Raw genomic sequence first — 21,104 nt, 5'->3', positions numbered from 1 at the left:
TCATGTTTTCTTGTATGAGTCTGTATTAAACAATCTTCCTATTGCACTTAGCTGAGACATACTAAATTCACCTCTACCAACACTTTGCTTTTTTTAAAAAAAATTGAATAGTGGTTTACTCAATGAATTAATTATTAATATGGCTAACTGGCAGATACGGGATGTGGTGGTGCTGCGGGTTAAACCGCAGAAGCCTCTGTGCTGCAAGGTTGGAAAACCAGCAGTCGTAAGATCGAATCCACGCGACGGAGTGAGCTCCCGTCGCTTGTCCCAGCTCCCGCCAACCTAGCCATTCGAAAGCATGTAAATGCAAGTAGATAAATAGGTACTACCTCGGTCGGAAGGTAACAGCGTTCCGTGTCTAATCGCACCGGCCACGTGACCATGGAAACTGTCTACAGACAAAAGCTGGCTCTATGGCTTGGAAACATGTCCCTAGAGTTGGACACGACTGGATTAAATGTCAAGGGGAACCTTTACCTTAACTCAGTTTATGAATTTAATGCGTTCTCCAAGACGTTTCGTATTGCAAAAAATTCGCAAACCAAAACATGGTTTCCCATAGGAATGCATGCATGAGGGCAGCTCTATAAACCTCCCAGGTGCAATGCATCCTGGGGAAACTTGCTTCATATTGCAAAAAATAAATAAAAATAAAATAAAATCGTAAACCAAGGCATTATTTTCAATGGATTTTCTTTCGTAAACTGAAAATGACGTTAACCAAGGCGTTCGCAACCTGAGATTCTACTTTATTGACAATAACAGCTGGTTATCTGCACAGACTTTAGGTTAGGTTACATTAAGTACACAAGCCAACTTTCTCACAACAGACCTTACTCTCCCTGATATAAACTATCTATCTATCTATCTACAGTCTTTTTAATGGTTGCTAAATGACACAGTACATCAGCGATGCTCTGACAGGTCTTTTTAAAAAAAAAAACCTTTCAAAGCATTGCTATAAGCAATAATTAAAAAGAAATGCAAAACTTCCTCCCCCTTGCCCTTCAAAGGACAGCCAAGCAGAATGTTTCCATTTCTCAAAATCAGCAAGAAGCAAGATCACTATGATTGTTGAGAAGCTTCATCAAAGGGACAGCTAGCCAGCCAGCCAGCTGCTTTAGTTTGATCCCAGTAATTCCACATACTGGCACTGAATCAAAGTGGGGTGATCCTAGCTGAACCTAAGTAAACAGAAGCCCCTGAAAGGGAGCTAGAAAGGTGTGGGTAGGAATAATCTGGGGACAAGCTGGTTCACGCTGACAGTTGTGTTGTCTGATCATTGGCAAAAGGAGTGAGCCAGTCTGTTCCCAGAGCAGACCAAACAGCAGGACAAATTCCCATGTAGTCAGGCAGTGATTATAAACCAAAATTATTTCCCCCCCTGCTTGCATAATATGGCACGATTTCATGATATACACAAGCCACAAATATAAGCAATAGCAATTTTCAGAGCCCTTAATCAGACGATGGGAAAAAGGTTAAATATTATTATGAAGAACTATGTAGAAAATTTCCAACTATGAATAATTTTCAGCGATAAATATATGCAAACAAACATAATATAATTTTCCCACCCCCCCCCCCTCTGAGTTATACTAATGGCTGAATTAAAAATTAAACGATAGGTCATTTCAATTTTAAAAATAAAAATGTTTCTGAACAAATTTATTTGCTGTCAGATTGAATGAGAATGAACAATGAAGGAAACTTTTGGCTCAGTGCTACTCCCACCTTGAAAAGGTACCTTTCTCTTAGCATACTAGGGGTTGAATAGATGCTCAGTTACATATTTAAGCAGCAGACCCTTAATTGGGGGTTACTTTCCCTGTAATAGGGGCCAAAATGGCTGGTTAAGTTCTCAATCCATTTGCTTCCCACCTTCCAATTCAAAAACTTGACCAGAAAGGATTTAATCTGAGAAAGTGAGAAAGCCACCATGGTGACAAAGCTGCTGTGGTGGTTTGATGTGACCAGGCATGGCAACTGTGCACAGCTGCCAACTTGTCATTTTTGACCACCAAGATTGTGCTTTAAACTTCTCACCATCATCTAAAGCAAGGGTCCCCAAGCCCCGGTCTGCAGCCCAGTGCCAGTCCGCAGCCATGGCACAACTGAGCCGTGGAGACAGATCTCCTGCCACCCCCACATGCACGGCCCGCCACCGGCATGCGCGGGTGCCCCCTCCCCTCTGAGCGCACCGCATCCCTCTGTGCATATGCACGAGTGCACCCCGCCCCTCTGTGCATGCACATAAGTGTATCCCCCCGCCTTTCTGCACATGCGTGTGCCCCCCCAATCCTGCAAGCGTGCCCCACCCCCCATGCACGGACCCCACCCCGCCACCCACACATGGACCCTGCCCCCCCAACCAGTCTTCGGTTCAAGAAAATCCAAAGGGCGTGGGCTTTGTCAGCTGGTGAGGCAAAGAGCATTGCCACTTTAACATCTGTCCCACACTAAGCCAGGAGCAAAGTTTTGCCCCGGCAAATGAGGCGTTGTTGAAAGTATAGATGAGGTCATGTGTATCAGCATCAGAAAAGGTCACCGATCCTTGTTCATAGTCGAGCGATAAACGGATCCTTGTCGGAGAAACAGAAGGGTTGTTGATCTTGAAGTTGCTGGGTATCCAGAACTGCCCCAGAGGTATTCCAGGAGGAGGGAATGCACAGTATGTGTCATCATTAGCACTGTATGGATCACTGTTTAGTGACAACTTCCCCACAGCCCAGACCCCTTGCTCAGGTCTTAAATAGAACTGGCTCAGTTCTCTTAAATCCTCTTTGGCTACTCCCACAGTCCAGTATCTTCTCTGTCCCACATCCACCACCCAGGAATGTCTTCCTGAGTTGATTCTCTCAGTCCCCATCGTACTGGACCAACAATAATACATTTCCATGATAGGAGCCCTAAGAGAAAACCCGAAACCCTGACCCAAATGATTGCCAAAACCAAAAGACTGTCTTCCTTGTGTTTGACATGATAATGATGACAGAAATAGTCTGGGAACAGCCATATCTCCAGTTAAACATTCTGTGCAAGAGAGGAAAAGATCAATGTTAGAAGGAGCATGAGGTGGGCTTGGATAGTAGGAGCTGCTCAGGTGCCACAAGCTTTATTTCAGTTTAATGGTGATCAACAAGAAAAGAATTTGTAGATGGAGAACTACATCCGGTCAGACTAAACAAGACCTTCAGTTTGTAGGACCATTTCCGAGATCATTAATTGAGAAGCTCTTAAAATTATTAGTGACAGAAAAGAAACATAAGCAAAGGGCGACAGGAACAGACTTAGGATTCTTCTTCCTTTTTAAATTCCCTACCTGTGCCACCTTCACCCTTGGGACTAGGTAACCAAAAATATCATTTTAATCCCTTTTCACCCCATTCCACTCCAAAAATACATGGATTCTTCTGCTGGCTTATGACCTTTCCCTTTCACAAAGACATACTCCAAATATAAATTCCATGCCTCTTTAAAATCATTACACTTTGTTATTCCCCTTCTTATTTTCATTTCACAGGTTAGCTTATTAATCGCTAAACTCCACATTTCTTTATACCAGTCTTCAACATTAATTTGTTTGTCACTTTTCCAATTCTTTGCAAATATTAATCTTGCTAATGTGACCATTATAATTATTAACTCTTTCTATTATTTTTTAAGATGGTCCTTCTTAATTATATTTAGGAGGGCAATAAGTGGTGATATTTGAATATTATATTCAAGAATTTCTCTAATTTCTTTTTTTTTAAAGTGCCCACTCTTTCTTTCTCATTTCACAAGTCCACCACATATGCATATAGGTCCCCTTTTCCTTTTAACATCACTAACATTGAGACGGCACATTTTTATTTACTATAATTTTCCGTTTATAACATGCCCCCATATATAAGACACCTCCCCCAATTTTCTAACCCCCAAATTAAGAAAACTTAGCTTTGAGGATTCAGCCTCTGGGCTCAGAATGGCAGACATTTTGTCTCAGTTGAATCTTGAGCCTACAGGCTCCACCTCCAATGAGTTGTGTTCCATTTGGTTTGTTCAGGATCAGCTGACGCCAGTTCCATAAGGCTCGTGATTGGAGCAAGCGAAGTTTCCTGACTGTAGGAAACTAAGCCTTATGGATAAAGGAAGCCTATTTACAGAGGCAAGGTATGTGATGTTTTGTTCTTTCCTCAGCTATCTCAGCTTCTTCTGTGTAAAAGATGCCTCTCAATTTTTACGGTAATGGTTTTAGGAAAAAGTAGTGTATTATAGATGGAAAAATGCAGTATTGTAGTCAATTTTTCTGGGGTTAAGTACCATCTCCATGCAACCTTATGACAGTTTTATTTTACCTTATAAACATATTCTTCATTATTCTTTGTGACCACATTTTGTTCCAATCCTCACCTTTAACCTCTTCCTCTAAGTCCTCCTGCCACTGGCTTTTCAACATAGCTTTTTCAGATCCAACCTGTGTTAAATCTTACAAATTTCACTAACTGTGCCCTTTTGTTTCCTTCCTCTTGAACTTGTCTTTGCTCAATGATCTCCTCAAATTTTGTCAGTTTTCTAGTTTCTCCTACTTTTCTAGTCCACTTTCTTGTCCAATTTTCCCTTTGGAGTACATTTAGCCAAGATATTCCCCTCTTCTTTCCCCAAAATTTCCTTTACAGTATTTTTTAATCTATTAAAAGGATGGAAAGAGGACCTCTATAATTACCAAAAATTGCCATTAAATTATATTACAGTAGGACCATAAATAACTTCATTGGGGTATTAAACCACAGGAATACATCTAGCACAGTTATAGGATAATAAGCTAGTAACATAATCTACATACGATTCAAAATTCAAAGTTTAGAATTTAATTTAGAATTTAGGATGATGGTATCCGCAAGGCATCGGTTCTGCTCCTGCGTATGCCAAAAACTATGAATAACAAAAATTGAGGGTCATCTTATACACGGAGGTAAGCCAAGGAGAGAACCGCATGATTGCAAAACTGCCCATACCTTGCCTCTGCAAACAGGCTTCCTCCAATCACGAGGCTTAGCTTCCTACAGTCAGGAGACTTCGCTTCCTCCAATAACTAGCCTTATGTAACTGACATCAGTTGATGCTGAATAAACCAACTGGAACACAGCTCATTGGAGGTGGAGCCTGTAGGCAATGCTCAGATGCAACAGGGACTGGTAATGTCAAAGCTTTCTGAGCCCAGAGGCTTAGTAAAGTGATCTGCTCAAAGCTAAGTGTGATGCACAATATGACAGTACTGGTATGTAAATGTTATCTAATTACTAAATAAAAATGTATTTTGTTTCATGTTTAAAATATTGATTGCATGCAGGTACAACATGATTCCCTTAAGTAAGAATATCAGAACCAGCCAGGAAGACATTGTTTCAGTTTGGCTTTGAGAAGAACCATCTACAATTCACAACTTTTCTCATATATCTGATAGTCAGAACGTGAAATGGAAGAAAGCAAAGCCCCCAGATTTGTTCATCCCAAGGTGTCAACATATTCAAACTGCTGCAGCAAATCCCCTAGGAGTAAAAGATACAATCCATGTGGCTTTTAATGGTGCTGGGAAGGTGACATTCATCATAGGCATCCTTCAGTCTTGAGAGACTATGGTATCGTGCTCTGCATGGAGGACTTGGAACAGCGTCTAGTGTGGCTGAGAAGGCCAATTCCAGAGTGACAATCCCTTCCACACTTAGGACAAATACAATCTGTACCCTGTCTAGCTCCCTGATTTTGCTGCTTTTGTGACTGCCTCTTTGCCTTAGCCTGCTGGGCAAGGGTCTCTTCAAATTGGGAGAGGCTGTGATGCACCGCATGCCTCCAGGCTGAATGAAGGTGACATTAGAAAGCCTTATAAAATTATGTGTGCACTTAAAAAAATTCATACAGTATATTCTTGTGCAATGCAATGACCAAATTCATTAGATCAAAACCTAATTACAGTGGTGCCTCGCAAGAAGATTGCTTCGCATGACAACAAATTAGCTTTACGATGAAGTTTTCGGAGCAATCTTGCGCTTCATTTAACGATGTTTCCTATGGGTGATTTTTGCTTTACGATGTTAGGGACCTTGCCTCGCAAGATGATTAAATTTTAGGTCCCTATTTTTTGCTTTAAGATGTTTTGACAGCTTGGTCTTGCTTCACTATACGAGTCTTTTAATGGTCTCTGTTTCGTTAGACAGCTGTCTTCGCTTGGGAACCACGTTTCGCTTAACAATGTTTCCTATGGGAATTTTCGCTTTACGATGACAATCCATTCCCATTGGAACGGATTATCAGGTTTTCAATGCATTTCAATGGGAAAACATGTTTCACAAGACAATGTTTTCGCTTAACAGCGATTTTCACGGAACAAATTAACATCGTCTTGCAAGGCACCACTGTATAGTTTTCATTTAGCTACAGTCCCTCTGAACTGGCTGGATAGCTCTCTGGTTTAGGTGGCTGGTTGCAGAGCCAGAGGTTGGGAGTTGCCTCCTATGAGTAGAGCCAGCCTGGGTGACCTTGGGCAAGCTGCACAATCCCAGGGTGACCCCCAGAAGAAGGGAATGGGAAACCACTTCTGAGTACCTCTACCTAGAAAATTCTGAAAAGGGTCACTATAAGTCAGAATTGACTTGAGGGCATAGGATTATTTTTACGCAGCCTCTCTGATCACCTCCCTTCTCCCTCTTTATGAGCAAAAAGAGAGGGGGGGGAATCAAATCCAAACCCAAAACATTGCCAACCGTGTGGAAATATGATTACCTTCGTTTTCTCGAATTCTGGACAGCACAGTATCTAGGAAAGAAGAAAGTTAACAGAGATAAATTAGTGGTGACACAAGTAGACTCCAACAGTCCTGCTTTAAGATGTCATTTTCAGCCTAAGAGTTATGAAGATTCTGAATGAACTTGACAGAAGCTGCATGTTAGCAACGCAAAAGGACATGGCATTGGCCAGGAACCTAGAGCAGTTTTCATTTAAGAAAGCAGGAATATATAAAACCACGTACGGTATGGGGGAAATGAACAAGAAGGAACTTTTCTCCTTCTCCCATAATACAATAGAACCTCCTCAACAATGGGACCAGTATCCACTGATTCACTTATCCACCGTTTGAAAGCAAATTAGATAACGTAGAGAGATTTCTACAAAGGCCATCCTTTTTTTCTTAAAAAAAAACTTCAGTCAGAAGTTTCTCTTGTTTCCGCTAGTGGTAAATTCATTTTTTAAATGAGGGGATGGTGACACTTTTCACAAGGTAGGAAGACAGAGGAGAGGCTGAGAGGGGCTTTCATCCTTTGCTTTAGAAGTCCACTGGATTTCATGTCTAAATCTAGGAAAATTTCATTTAGTTACACTTTCTTTTCTTTCTTAAAAACTTTGCCCTCCCCCAAAAAGGATGCACCTTCTACATCCTTCCAGAGAAGTCCTTCACTAATTTTCCTTGAAAGGCTGGTTAATTTTTCAGTCATTATTTTTTGAATTATTCAGTGAGTGTGGGGTGAAAACAAATCAGTCTCTCCCCTGAAAGATCACTGGGTGGTTTTACGGCATGCTTGTGCTTCTCTTCATCAACTTTGCAAGGCAGCCAAGAATTTTCCATTTTCCTCCTTATCCCGTTTTTTAAAGTCGTATAAAAGTAACATCTATGGAAAAAATGTGTGAATGTGCAATGCTCCTAATTCCTCTCCATCAGTTACTCCGGGTAGAAGGATGACAGAATGTTGTACAGTGGTGCCTCACTTAGTGATGTTAATCCGTGCAGGAAAAAACGTTGCTAAGTGATTTCATCGCTAAACGGATTTAAAAAGTCCATAGAAACACATTAAAACGCCATTAATGCATTCCTATGGGCTTAAAAACTAACCTTAAGCAAAAATCCTCCATGGGGTGGCCATTTTCGATGCCTCTAAAGCGAGGCAACACAGCAGGCAGCCATTTTGTTTTTCCGGCTGCCATTTTGAAACCGCCGATCAGCTGGCCGAAAATGGGCGCTTTGCGATGATCGCTTCCCCATGATCATCGCAAAGCGAATTTTCTCCATAGGAAACATCACTAAGCAATCGCTTTTGCCATTACTTAAACCCCGTCGCTAAGTGATTTCATCGCTCAACGGAGCGATCGCTAAGCGAGGCACCACTGTACTTGTTTTTATTGCCCGGAACGCATTGCTTAGTGTAGTAGGTCACAACTAGTGTAGGCCCATTGAAACAACTCAACTGCCAAAGAAGTTGCTTCACCTAAGTTTCCTGTGTTAATTCGGATTTCTTTTCTGAACAGGAAAGTAGGTGGATCTCTGCCTAGTTCTACCTCAAAGCCTTCCCGCTGAGGCCTTTCTACCACGTGATCCACCACTAGGCGTCTGTATGTGGAGGAGCAGTCCCAGGATGGAATTTGTTGTCTAAAATTTGTTTTAAATCCCATCACTAGGATGAACCAGTGGAACTGAATGAGCTATACTTTAAAATTATTTCTAAAAATTCACGCATTGGCTGTTCAGTTACCTTGGAAAGTTTTAATGACAGGTTTCAGGAAAGGATGTATTTTGGAGAACTTCTCAAGTCGCTCTTTTAATTCGGGAGAGAAAACTGGTGATTTCACCCATTCGTTTGCATCACACCTAAGAAAAAAAGCAAGAGAAACTTGCTGTCAGTCTGCCCATCCTCACGTCTCTTAGTTCAGAGATAAAGATGAGGAAGAAAATGTGGGATGAGGAAGCAAAATGCTCAAAAAGACCTGCAAAGAAAGCAGATAAAAATAGTTTGTTTTAGCAAAAGGCCAACACAACCATTATACACTGCAAGTTTATAATATGCACTACATGCCAGATACTTACATATATTGCTTACATATGAAATTTACAGATAAAAATAAATATAAAATCCCATATTCCTAGCCCTTTTTTATCAACACTGTTGTCAAAACCAAACCAAACAGTTCAAATAATCTTATTTACATTTTGATGAGGGCTTTGCACAGAGCATAATGTTCAAAATCAGAACAGAAAAGAAGGACCAAAAAGATATATTTATTTTCTTATGAATCTTCAATAGTTTCTAGCAATATCTATTCCATAAGGAAAATGCAGAGATCATAAAGTAAAGAAAGCAGATAATGAGAGAGCTACCATTTTCAAAGCGTGAGTACAAGATTCCTTAGGCTGTGAGCTCTTACAATTCCATTTAAATATAAGGCCAGAAAGTCTGATACCTTCCTAAGAACCCTAAAGACCTTGACAGATCTCTAGGAAAATTCAGAAGCCTGTGCTTATCACAGCAGGCATTTATCACAGAAAGGGTTAATTCCAGAATGAAATCAGAAAACCATTTTCAATCCTATCAAAATTTATCTTGATATCAAAGTGGAAGTTGCTTCACTGTTGCAATAATTACAGGCAACATCAGCTTATCTAATTCTACAAGCTTTATTTCCACGTTGCTTCTATGTTCCATATGCATAAAATACTTCAAAGTTGTTGAAAACATCCAAAGGTTACAGCTATGGGAAAACTATAGCCACAAATGCATGACAAAAACATGAAAACTAAATTTAAGTTGCACTGAAGGGGCTTTTTCTGTTGGGAAGAGACATGAAGAGAAGGTAGCTTCCACAACCAAAAAAAATATAAAAAAATAAAACTCAATGTGTATTTTTTTTTCCAATTTTAACTGGTAGAAGCAGATTTACACCATAATTATGCATTATATTAATATTAATATATTAGATTAGAATTATATTATAAAAAATAATATATTGTGTTTTTTGGACCCCATTAAAAGTTCCTTTTTATGCAAATATGCCGGGGAAGGTCTCAAGTTAATTGGCTATAAAAAATTTAGGCTCCCGGTAAATGGCAGAATATTCCCAACAGGGACTGCCCATCCTACACACACTTTGCACACAGGCCGGCTGAGGGTGTTGAGCCTGAGGGAGGCCCGTTTTTTCTCAGGCGTTTCAGAACGTGCCAAATTAACATCTGAGCCCATTAGCCCTTTATCTAATTCACGCCTTCTTTAGTTTTCTTAATAGTTTAAACATTCCAAATGTCTCAATTGTTTTATTAGTACTTAATCTAACTTGTTATCTGTTTTATGTTAGCAAAAGTACAAATGGGAGGCTGGGTTTCAAGAGGTATAAAAATGTTGACAATGCAGACTTCATTCTTATCTAAAAAGCTCAGGTTTGACAGGTTTCAGCCGTGGCACCCTTCAGGAGCGAAGCAGAAAATAAAAATACAGTGGTGCCTCGCACGATTGCTTCATACAACGATGAATTCACACAGCGATGGATTTTTTTGAGGAATTTCCCCCATCGTTTAACGATGTTCTCTATGGGGGAATTTCACTTAACGATGTCCATTTTTGCTCATTTAAAAGTGTCTTAAAATGTTTGAAACCTGTTTTAAATGCTTGAATTCCATAGTGCACCTTGTGAAACATGTGCAAACTGAATTTGGTTTTGTTCTGAGTCTTCATTAATTTTTGGTGATTTTTTTATTTTCCCTATTTAAATCAATTGAATGGTCAGTTCAATGCATTTAAATAGGGAAAACAAAAAATCACCAAAAATTAAGGACAACTCAGAACAACACCAAATTAAGTCTGCATAGGGTTCAGGAGGTGGGCTAACGATTGCAAGCATTTAAAACCTGTTCCAAACATTGTAAGACACTTAAAAATGAGCGAAAAGGGACATCGGAAAAGACTTCAAAAGCACTGTGCTTTTGAAGCTCTTCCGTTTTCACTCATTTTTAAGGGTCTTACAATGTTTTGAACAGGTTTTAAATGCTTGCAATTGTTAGCCCACCTCATAAACCCTATGCAAACTTAATTTGGTGTTGTTCTGAGTCGTCCTTAATTTTTGGTGATTTTTTGAATTTTCTCTCATTGGAATGCATTGGACGGAAAGTTCAATACATTCCAATGAGAGAAAATTCAAAAAATCACTAAAAATTAAGGACTCAGAACAACATCAAATTAAGTTTGCATAGGGTTCAGGAGGTGGGCTAACGAATGCAAGCATTTAAAACCTGTTCCAAACACTGTAAGGCACTTTTACAGGAGCGAAAAAGGACTTCGCAAAGCCATTGAAATGTATTGAGTCGGCTTCAATACATTCCAGTGGAGGAAACATTGTTTCACTCAACGATGTTTCCTATGGGTTTTTTCACTTAAAGACGGCAATCTGTTCCAATTGGAACGGATTAACCGGTTTTCAATTCATTCCTATGGGAAATGGTGTTTCACAGAACGATGTTTCACACAACGTTGATTTTTTTGGAACCAATTAACATCGTTGTGTGAGACACCACTGTACATATTAATTTGGAAACAGCTGCCCTGGGACAGTTACAGCAATTTTTTTTACTTATCTGTACAGTTAACAACATGAAATATTAATGAACAGACATATTTTTATTTATTTATTTATTTATTTATTTATTTATTTATTTATTTATTTATTTATTTATTTATTAACTTATATGCCGCCCACACTACCCAAAGGTCTCTGGGCGGCTTACAACAATTAAAATAAAGTTATAAAATATTTTATTTATTTATTTATTGAATTTATATCCCCCCATCTAGTCAATAGACTGCTCTGGGCGGCATACAACGTATAAAATAAAACAATTTAAAATATAACAAGGATATAAGACATCATAAAAACAATTAAAATGCAATTAAGATATACTCTAAAAATTGCCATCAGGACTCACAGTTGATATTATTTCAATTAAAAGCCTTCTGGAACAGAAAGATTTTGACCTGGCGCCAAAACGTCATCAGCGTCGGCGCCAGACGAATCTCCCCCGGGGAGGGCGTTCCATAGTCTGGGGGCAGCTGCCGAAAAGGCCCTTTGTCTACAAGCCGTCCCTCTTATCTCCTTAAGGGACGGCTCATTCAAAAGGGCCCCCTGGCTAGATCTTAACTGCTGGGTAGGTTCATATGGAAGGAGGTGATCCTTCAGGTATCCAGGGCCCAAGCCGTTTAGGGATGCACATAACAAGATCCATAAACTCCTAGTACAGATTAATGACAACATATTTAGGGCTTATTTTTTCCCCTTTCTTATGCTATTCCATCTTGGTAATCCTTTCTTTAAATTAACTGTTCTAATTGAAATTGTAATAGTAATTTTTATGATTTTATATATATATTTTTAATACTGTTCTGTTTTATTTTGTAAGCCGCCCCGAGTAGACATGGTCTAGAGGGGTGGGGTAAAAATCCAATAAATAAATAAATAAATAAATAAATAAATAAATAAATAAATAAATAAATAAATAAATAAATAAAGAAATAAAGAAAGAAAGAAAGAAAGAAAGAAAGAAAGAAATAGATTTCTTGCCTTTACTACAGCACAGCCCCCCCTGCCTTGCTGATCATCTCACTGTCCCTGACTCATCGGCCAGCGGAGAATAAATAGATCCCATCCCTTCTGTATTTGCACTTTGGATCAACGTTGGAGCTTGTATACACCAAATGAAATACTACAGTTGTAAAAGCTTGGCATGTATCATATATGTTGTCATTAATCTGTACTAGGAGTTTATTGATCTTGTTATGTGCATATTCATTAATATGAATATTAATGCATCCTTGTGAAGGAAATCAAGAAGAGAGCACAGAGTACCTTCAACCACAGATGAGACTCTGAAACTAGTTCCTACTCATGAACCATAAGAAATGCAAATGGCAATACTTGCGCTTTCAACAGATACAAAGAATATATATTTTCTTGATTTTTCTTTCAGTGGCAGGTGGTATTCCAGGGCACTACATTCTTTACCTAGCACCAAATTATTTAACTAAGGAGAAGGCATATTATTCTGAAAAGTTCAACTAAATGCATGGAGAATTCTTTTCCAGATCATCTTGTGCAACAGGGCAAGGTCTGAGTTGAGTGAGGCAACTTTGGTAGTATAGAGGTGGAGCTGCTATCCCTGTTTATGCATTTAGACTGCTTTGTTCAGGCTGAACATCTGACCAAGGCAGAACTAGGCAGCAGATGGAGGAACATCCGTCAGGAAAAGTCCCTTAATTTTTTTTAAAAAGTGCTAGGAAAAGGAGGTCACTGCTGAGACAACCCACTGAGCCAAACATGAAGTCACATACCTTTGTAAAATACTCCGGATGTCCTAGTGGAAGAAAAAGAATGGAAGAAATTCAAGTACATGCATCAATCTCCTTTCCATGCATCATAGTAAGAATTCGACAAGTACAAATTCCTCCCTCTCAAAAAGAAAATCATATCTCAACATACCCAAACAACCCATTCCCCCCCCCCAAAAAGGAAATCACTCTTGCATGAGAGTGAAAAGACTATTACTTTTCCCATCAGCATTAGCAGAGAGAGAGAGAGAGAGAGAGAGAGAGAGAGAGAGAAAACGAACATTTATTTCTATGCTATGCAACTTGCATAGTTCTATGATGGCAATCCAAAAAGTTGCACTAATTACGAAGTTTCTACTTAAGAATCAATTGTATTGAGACATGAAACAATAGGTTAAATGGCTCTATTTTATCACAAATGCAACATGCCAACTTTCATTATAAATGTTTCTTGGAGCACAAGAGGAAACATATTTGGACCTGAAAACTATGTACTGTATGATGCTTGTCTGGGAATCCGAGGGTATGTATGTGTGTATTTGCATAAAGGCACAAGAACAAACCTGATACTGTTTAGTCCTTCCTCCTTGCCAGTAGCTGCAGTGGAAGAGCAACCTATACGCTAAAGTTCACTGCAGGGAAGAGTGGACTGGATTTTCTTCCCCCACCCCCTTTGCTGACTGACAGCCTGATCTCACTGACCATAGAAACCAGTTTTGCATCAGGGTCTGCTGGGGAAAAAACATGATTTAAATTTAATTATACACACAGAGTAGCGTGCATATGTGAAATAGGGTGCCATGGTGTGAGTTCTTCTGCTTTTCTGCCAGAGGTATGTTTATTTTGAGGTGAAAGTGAAAAGATTTATTGGAATTGACTTCACATGTGTGAACCCTCCTGACAGGAGCAGAGAAACACACCTCGTCCATCCACCAAATCGCCCCCACCAGCTTGCCACCTTGCCCACCTGATCACCACTCTGCAAGCCCAGTCCTCCCAATCCTGATTCCCCGTACCAGCCCAATCATCTCCCCACAAGCCTGATCAACCCCCCATAAACCCACAAGCTCCCTGCCAGCTTGCTACCTTCCTCTCCCACCCATTTACCCTCCAAAAGCCCAAATGCTCCCCATCAGCTCAAAAGTCCCCCCCCCACCAGCCAGCCTCACTGGAAATCCACTTAATCACCCACCACCAGCCCTATCACGCTCATGTGATTCTTGGGGGGGGGGGGGAACAAGGATGAGGCATCTAAAGAAGGTGCATTAGCCAAGAGCTAATTGCTACTTTTGTTATGGGAGTGTCCTACCTGGTCTAGCTGGTGTGTAAGTGCTAAAGTATACAGCTAAAGAAATTTCTGTCCCAGTAGAAGGGGGTAGGAAAAGTCAAGGTTTAGAAGCTTGCCCATGGTTGCCAACTCAGGCACCCTCTAGTTTTCACCTAGGGTTCAAAGGGTGGTGGAATATGGTAACTAAAGTTGGCTCCTTCACCTAGTGGAATGCTCCTTTTAAGAAGCAGAATCCTTACAAGGCTTCTCTTCTATTACTAATGTTGCCAACAGAAGAGAGGTTATGTGTTCCCTTCCTCCCAGTTGACAGCCCATCAGCTGGGAGGCAGGCGAGATACTCAATGGCATCAGCAGTCAGAGCAGCAAAACATTTTGATTAGCAAGGAAAATGTAATCTGCTTCCCATCCCAGCTGCTCCCAAGTTTCTTGTTCCCCTATGAGTGAAAGGAGAATGATTTTTTTTCCACAAGAATGGTATGTGGTGAGCGATCCTCTGAGATAACCTTAAGGAATATGGGTCAGAATTGACTTAAATGGGCAATTAAAACCTACTGTATACATAGGCTGAAATCCAGCAGTTAATGGTTGTTGTGGGTTTTTCGAGCTCTTTGGCCATGTTCTGAAGGTTGTTCTTCCTAACGTTTCACCAGTCTCTGTGGCCAGCATCTTCAGAGGACAGCACTCTGTGTCCTCTGAAGATGCCGGCCACAGAGACCGGCGAAACGTTAGGAAGAACAACCTTCAGAACACGGCCAAAGAGCCCGAAAAACCCACAACAACCATTAGATCCCAGCCATGAAAGCCTTCGCGAATACATCCAGCAGTTAAGTTGCAATTAGAATAGGCCCATTGATTCAGTGGGATTTATGCAGGTGTTCCCTCATGAAATCCCCACTGATTCAACAGGCCAACTCCGGTGGCAGCTTACTCATAGGTCTCACCTGCCGTGTAAAATCCTGCTCCTAGAGCGGGTGAAAACAGCTAGAAGCTATTTAAACAGATTGAACCAGCTGTTTACATTTTAGAATTCTGCTTAGAAACATCTCATGAAGAATGGCCTCATACACTTTCATATTTTACCACTACAGCACTGTGGAGGACTCCACTGGTGTGGTAGGCCATTCAGAGAGGCTGAAGGCCATATGCAGTGTATAAATACATTGAGCATTCAGGATTGCCATTTCTTGAGGAAAACCTGGATTTTTCTTTCTTTCTTTTGCTCTCACCTGCAAGAATTCATCAGCTGGTTGCTGCTGTTTCTCCTCCATCACCTTGACAAGATTCTCCATAGAGGACATTTTCTCCGACAGCTCTGCTATGTGTTGATTTCTTGTGGCTTTAATCTCATCATCCAGATCTTTCAGTTTCGCCAGCAGAAGGCGTTCTTGCTCTTCCAGAAACTGGTGCAATTGCTTAAATTCGGCCACAATTTTCTCTCTCTCTATTTCTGTCTGTTTCTGAAATGCAAAAATTGAATGAGGGAGAAAGGAGAGCCCTGAGGTGTCAAATGATATTCTTCGTGGATTGTGCCTCCTAAATCTGTTTTTAATTACAGAATGATAGTTTATTGGACAGATAATAACATTTAATATATGCAAAAAGAATAAGCATATTTAAATAACTCAGTGTAACAGCAGCTGCATAAATGATGAAAAAGCTTAAAATATACTTAATTCATATTTTTGTGTGTGTGTGAAATCTCTCCTCAACCAATGTATTTCACCACCTGATTGTACCAGAAAGGGTGGCTTTAACGGGAGTGACCGCCCTTAAAGTGATCCTTCCAGCCCCTAATAGAAGAAGCCCTACAGCTGGGCCAAAAAAGGTCCCATATGGGCACAGACTGAGGTTGAGTGGGAGCACATGTCCCTATATGTTATGAGATTGCCAGGAAATGGATCGTACCGGATGGAACACTCCACAAGCAGTCCAAATCGTGAACTATGTCTCCGTGTGATCATCCCCTGACAGGACTCCTTCCTTTAATTTATTTTTTGCATTTATACCCCGGCCATCTAGTCAACTGACTACTCATTTAACACATTCTGCCTCATCCCTTGGTAACCAGTCAGACTCATTTCCATTCTAGGCCTTCCTAGTCACTCCCCCATAAAATTTACTCACTGGGTTTACTTTTCCTTTCTTTCTTTTTTAAGTATTAGTGTGAGAACTGTCATGGATGACCGAGACAGTGCTGAGGAAACGATGGTGTTACATAAGCATAAATCAATATATATTAAAAGTTCACAAAGCAGAAGCCATGCAAGCACGTTTCACAAGCCATGCACTGCAGAAAGCCGTGCTGCAGAGGGAATCAGGTCCGCCCGTCCACCTACCAGTAAATCCTGGCCTTCTGTCGCCACATTCAGTTTTGAAACGAGGATGCGTTCTCTCTCTTTGTTCACCAATTCTAACTGACTCACAATTTTTTCCTGCCAAAATAAACAAACAACCAAAAAAAAAAAAATGATTGCTGAGGCTCATTGTGGTGGCTGGTGACATAACACCTCGAAGTATAACGGCAAAGTTTACTTAAGGTTTCAATCCTATAAGGCAGTGGCTGAAATGCTGTTGTGCAGATCCACATGTGCAATAGTGATGATGGCAGCAGCAGAAGCAGCAAATAGCTGATTAAAGCCTTCCTTTGGGGAATTTGAGGTGCACACCGCTTTGTCATGTTGTGTACAGGTGGCATGTACTCTGAAAACACTTTTATTTTGCAGTAGTTTTCTGCCAATGATGACAGTATCCCTGTTGTGCAAACAGAGTTGCAGAACCGGATTTCAGCCAACATTCCAAGCTTATAAAGACAGGGAGCCTACAAAAGATTTCTAGGAAACAGGAGGAGGAGTTTATTCCATTCTTCACACAGCTTCTCATCCTAAAGACCTCTATCCACCGCCATCACTAACTTCACAATGCCTCTCCTGGCACTATTTGATAATCTTAAAAAAAATTGATGAACCTTTGCATATAGGAGATTCAGGTGCCTCCCAGTTCTCTGCTCCTCGCTTCCAAAAATGTTTTTCTTAATTTGTTATTGTTGTTGAAAAAGCCCTCTTGAATTCTGTACTGCAGCCATTCTCAAAGAGGGCCCCCCTGGGGGACTTTGGCACATTTGAAGACAGCCACAGCGTGGAAACAATTCTCCACACACCACCTTCTAGGGGTCATTATGCGACTTATACAATCTTGATTCAGCCTATATTCCTTTTAGAGAAAGAAAACGGATTGGCTGATTTATGTTTCATTTATGTTTTCAGTCTGACCTGTCTTTAAGGAGCTGGTGGTGGCTCACCAGGGTCTCTCCACTCATTTTATTGGCACAACAATCCAGGGAAATAAGTCAGGCTACCTGAGAGAAATAACAAGTTCAACCTCCTGCAGTATTAAAGGAGAAGCCACCCAGGCTAATTGTGCAAGCTGACTTCCAATGCAGGCGAGGAGACAACGTCCTCTCTAGCACAGTGGTCCCCAACCTTGGGCCTCCAGATGTTCTTGGGCTTCAACTCCCAGAAATCCTGGCCAGCAGAGGTGGTGGCGAAGGCTTCTGGGAGTTGTAGTCCAAGAACATCTGAAGGCCCAAGGTTGGGGACCACTACTCTAGCACAGTGGTTCCCAACCTTAGGTAACCCAGATGTTCTTAAGACGGCAACTCCCAGAAACCCCAGCCAGCACAGCTGGCAGTGAATGCTTAGGGGAATTGCAGTCCAAACACCTGGGTTAAGGTTGGATTGTATTGCTCTAGCACACTAAAGGCAGTAGGCAGGTGGAGGGACCCATAAACACAAATATCCGCCAAACCAAGGAGGGCAGAGGTGCGATCACCCACTACCCAGCATTTACCACTAAAGACAACGGCTTCATCCCGTTTAATAATAGGTCAGTCTTGTTTCGGCCGAGGCAAAGAGGCAGTCCCGAAACCAGCAAAACCAGGGAGCTGGAGAGGGGACAGATTGCATTGGTCTTCAGTGTGGAAGGGACTGTCACTCTCGAATTGGCCTTCTCAGCCACACTAGACGCTGTTCCAAGTCCTCTATTCAGAGCACGTTACCCTAGTCTCTTGACACTGAGGGATGCCTAAGTAAGTAGACTTGTTTCTGCATCCTTAAATCTAGACAAAGGGGGAAATAGCAGATGTAGGCAACTATTCGCCTGTTTAGGTCCACACTTGGAGGGGGGGGGGACCAAACCTTTGTGTGGGTCCAGTCCCTTTCAGAGAGAGGGACACAGTCCTCATGATTCTCTAGTCCCCATTCCCTTTAATGTCTTACCTTGTATTCCTCGAAGGCTTCCTCCTTGGGAATCACCTTGTGCTCCCTGTGTTCTTTGGATTTGTCGCACACCACGCAGATCAGAGCCTGGTCGTCCTCACAGAAGAGTTTCAGGGGCTCCTGGTGTCTCTCGCAAACCCTCCCCAGAGCTTCTGCCCCTCTGGTCCTCTGGAGGCAGAATTTCTTGGCGATTTCCACGATGCTTGCCAGCTGGCGGTTGGGCTTGAAGTCCCTCTGTGGGCAAGGTTCCCTGCACTGAGGGCAGGAGGCCTCTCGGCCAGGTTTCCCCCAGTACTGGGTGAGGCAGGCCTGGCAGAAATTGTGCCCGCAGTCAACGGTCACAGGGTCTTTGAAATGCTCCAGGCAGATGGGACAAGTGGTTTCATCGCAGAGATGCTGGAGTGCGCTCTCGTCCGCCATGGTCTCTCCCTGCAGAGGAAGGCGGTGGGAAAGGTTTTAAGTTTCGTTTCTCAGCTTTTTCAGCTCTAGCCGAGCGCAGCGTCCTTTCCTCCCCGCCTGACTCAGGATTGGCTCCGATCAGCAATTGGCAGAAGGCCGAGGGGAAAAAGAAAAAAGAAAAAGGCGGAACACGTATGTCTCAGACCTAATCCCACCCACTAAAAAAGTGCCGATTGGAAGAAAAGAGGGGAGACTTTTTTTAAAAAAGACGAACATTATCCAACTTTGTTAATTTGTTCAGCATCTTTGTGGATTTGAAAGCTTTTTTCCTCCCCCGCAAAAAAAACCCTAATAATAGTAACAACTAACTAGTAACATATACTAAGGGCAGTGACGGTGAACCTTTCTTTGAGCCCGATTTGCTCAAAACTGCATCGATCGAGTCCAGCTCCTGTCCAGGAGGCGGGGGGGGGGGGGACCGGCGGCATCAACTCCCCAATTTTTGGCTCTGCAGCCAGACGCCTCAACCCCCCCCCCAAAGCTATCCAAATCCACGGGGCACCCTCTGGGCAGCGCGTCCTCCGGAGGGCGGCCGGGGTGGGGGGGGCTTTCTCCCCCTTCCACAAATATAGGCTCTCGCCCGGGTCTTCCTGCACTGCGCTCCGTCCCGCCCGCTCGGTCTCCGACGGTACCGGATTCCACACTCCATGGGCAGCCGCGCGAGGGGTGGCCGGGCCCTCCTCCTCCTCCTCTAGCTCCCACCCGATCACCGCCTCCAGCCCCGCTCGCAGGCTCCCTTCGGGCAGGGGGCGAGGTAGCGGCGGGAGCTCCAGCGGGGTCCCGGCAGCCGGCGGTGCCCTGCCCCGCCCCGGCTGGCATGAGCAGTGGCCTCGGCATGGCTCGTGTGCCCTGTAGGTTTGCCATCGCTGTCCTAGAGGTTCCTGAACTCTTAACCTATACCCCTTTGTTATCTGGATAGAATATATGCCAATTTCTTTCTTTCTTAACAGTTCACCTCCTATTTTATAAAGTTATATAAAAAAGGAAATGTATCAGAAGAAAGGAAAAGGCCAAGTAAATCTAAAGCAGAGAATAATATATATGCATACTGTAAGTCCTGTGTACAAATGTCAGGTGCTCTTGATATGCAAGAATTGTATGTAAACACACTTCTGTTTTCATTATTTCTCTTTCTATAATCATAATTTTTAAAAAATGTGCCAGTTAGTCCACACAGCTGCTTCTGGTAGCCAAATGTCCTGCCATATATCAAGGAATCATCTTCCTACCCATTTGCCTTTGAACTTGTCAAAAAAGATCTCTCTCTCTCTCTCTCCTATTTGGCTTCCTGTTGCTGCCCTTCTCGCTCTGCGCCTGCTTTTCCTGGCAGCCCGAATGCAATCTGAGCTTCCTTCCATTTAGTGTGTGTAAACTGAGGGAGCTGGACAGGGAATAGACCGGATTTGTCTTCAGTGTGGAAGGGATTGTCACTCTCGAATTGGCCTCCTCAGCCACACTAGACGCTGTTCCAAGTCCTCCATACAGAGCACATTACCATAGTCTCTCGAGACTGAAGGATGCCTAACCCTAAACTGAAGAGCAGACGTATTGTGTTCCCGTTCCCTTAGCTCCTTTCAGTTGCCTCTTTTGCTTCCCTAGAATCTGTAGTTAAAATTTTAACCATGGAAAATAGGTTCCGGGAGAGAGTGAGAAGTTGAAGTGGATCGAATGCAGAACGGACTCCAGGCACATCATACAGAAGCTGGAATAGCTGTGTCAATCCCCAATAAATTACAGTACAAACCTTCTGTACAGGTGATACCTTTGGGCTTACCAGAAAGGGCAGAAAGATCTGTTCCGATTCATTCACAAATGCACAAGCTTTCACGAGAATCCTGTCTTCATCAGGCAACTTGTAAAAAGTGAGGGGTCGGGAGGAGAAAATGAAGTAAAGTGGAGGAAGGATGATCATTATTTCACGATGTAATGAGGGAAGGATACTGCAGACAAAATAACGGGTCT

General features: G+C 42.1%; 2 protein-coding genes across 7 annotated transcripts in view; one reads left to right on the top strand and one right to left on the bottom strand.

The window, feature by feature from the left end:
- Positions 1–21,104, top strand: part of LOC144587560 (uncharacterized) — a 107,513-nt gene that overhangs the window by 5,692 nt on the left and 80,717 nt on the right. The gene's annotated exons all lie outside the window — the stretch shown is intronic.
- Positions 732–19,959, bottom strand: LOC110091250 (zinc finger protein RFP). 5 transcript variants are annotated; one of them, XM_072989083.2, is made up of 7 exons: positions 18,684–19,959; positions 16,746–16,841; positions 15,636–15,866; positions 13,125–13,147; positions 8,511–8,626; positions 6,769–6,801; positions 732–5,843 (listed from the first exon to the last, which is right to left on the bottom strand). In XM_072989083.2, the coding sequence occupies exons 1-7, from the start codon at positions 19,101–19,103 to the stop codon at positions 5,623–5,625; spliced, it is 1,140 nt and encodes a 379-aa protein (XP_072845184.2). In that variant the 5' UTR covers positions 19,104–19,959; the 3' UTR covers positions 732–5,622. The 5 variants fall into 5 exon arrangements, with proteins under 5 accessions (XP_072845184.2, XP_020670957.3, XP_020670958.3 ...); XM_020815298.3 differs by having other exon boundaries at positions 732–5,671; positions 18,684–19,954; XM_020815299.3 differs by having other exon boundaries at positions 732–5,537; positions 18,684–19,949.

Source organism: Pogona vitticeps, chromosome 2, assembly GCF_051106095.1.
Source record: "Pogona vitticeps strain Pit_001003342236 chromosome 2, PviZW2.1, whole genome shotgun sequence".
Lineage (NCBI taxonomy): Eukaryota > Metazoa > Chordata > Lepidosauria > Squamata > Agamidae > Pogona > Pogona vitticeps.
Note: the sequence above shows the minus strand (reverse complement) of the source record. Positions and strands in the feature narration are given on the sequence as shown.

Excerpts from the sequence above, each read along its gene's own strand:
- LOC110091250 (XM_078388668.1), bottom strand. The coding sequence starts at position 19,103 with ATGGCGGACGAGAGCGCACTCCAGCATCTCTGCGATGAAACCACTTGT. Across the intron at positions 15,867-16,745 it reads CAGAAGGCCAGGATTTACTG|AAACAGACAGAAATAGAGAG; the intron begins GTAGGTGGACGG and ends TTTGCATTTCAG. Across the intron at positions 13,148-15,635 it reads CAGCTGATGAATTCTTGCAG|GACATCCGGAGTATTTTACA; the intron begins GTGAGAGCAAAA and ends TTCTTCCACTAG.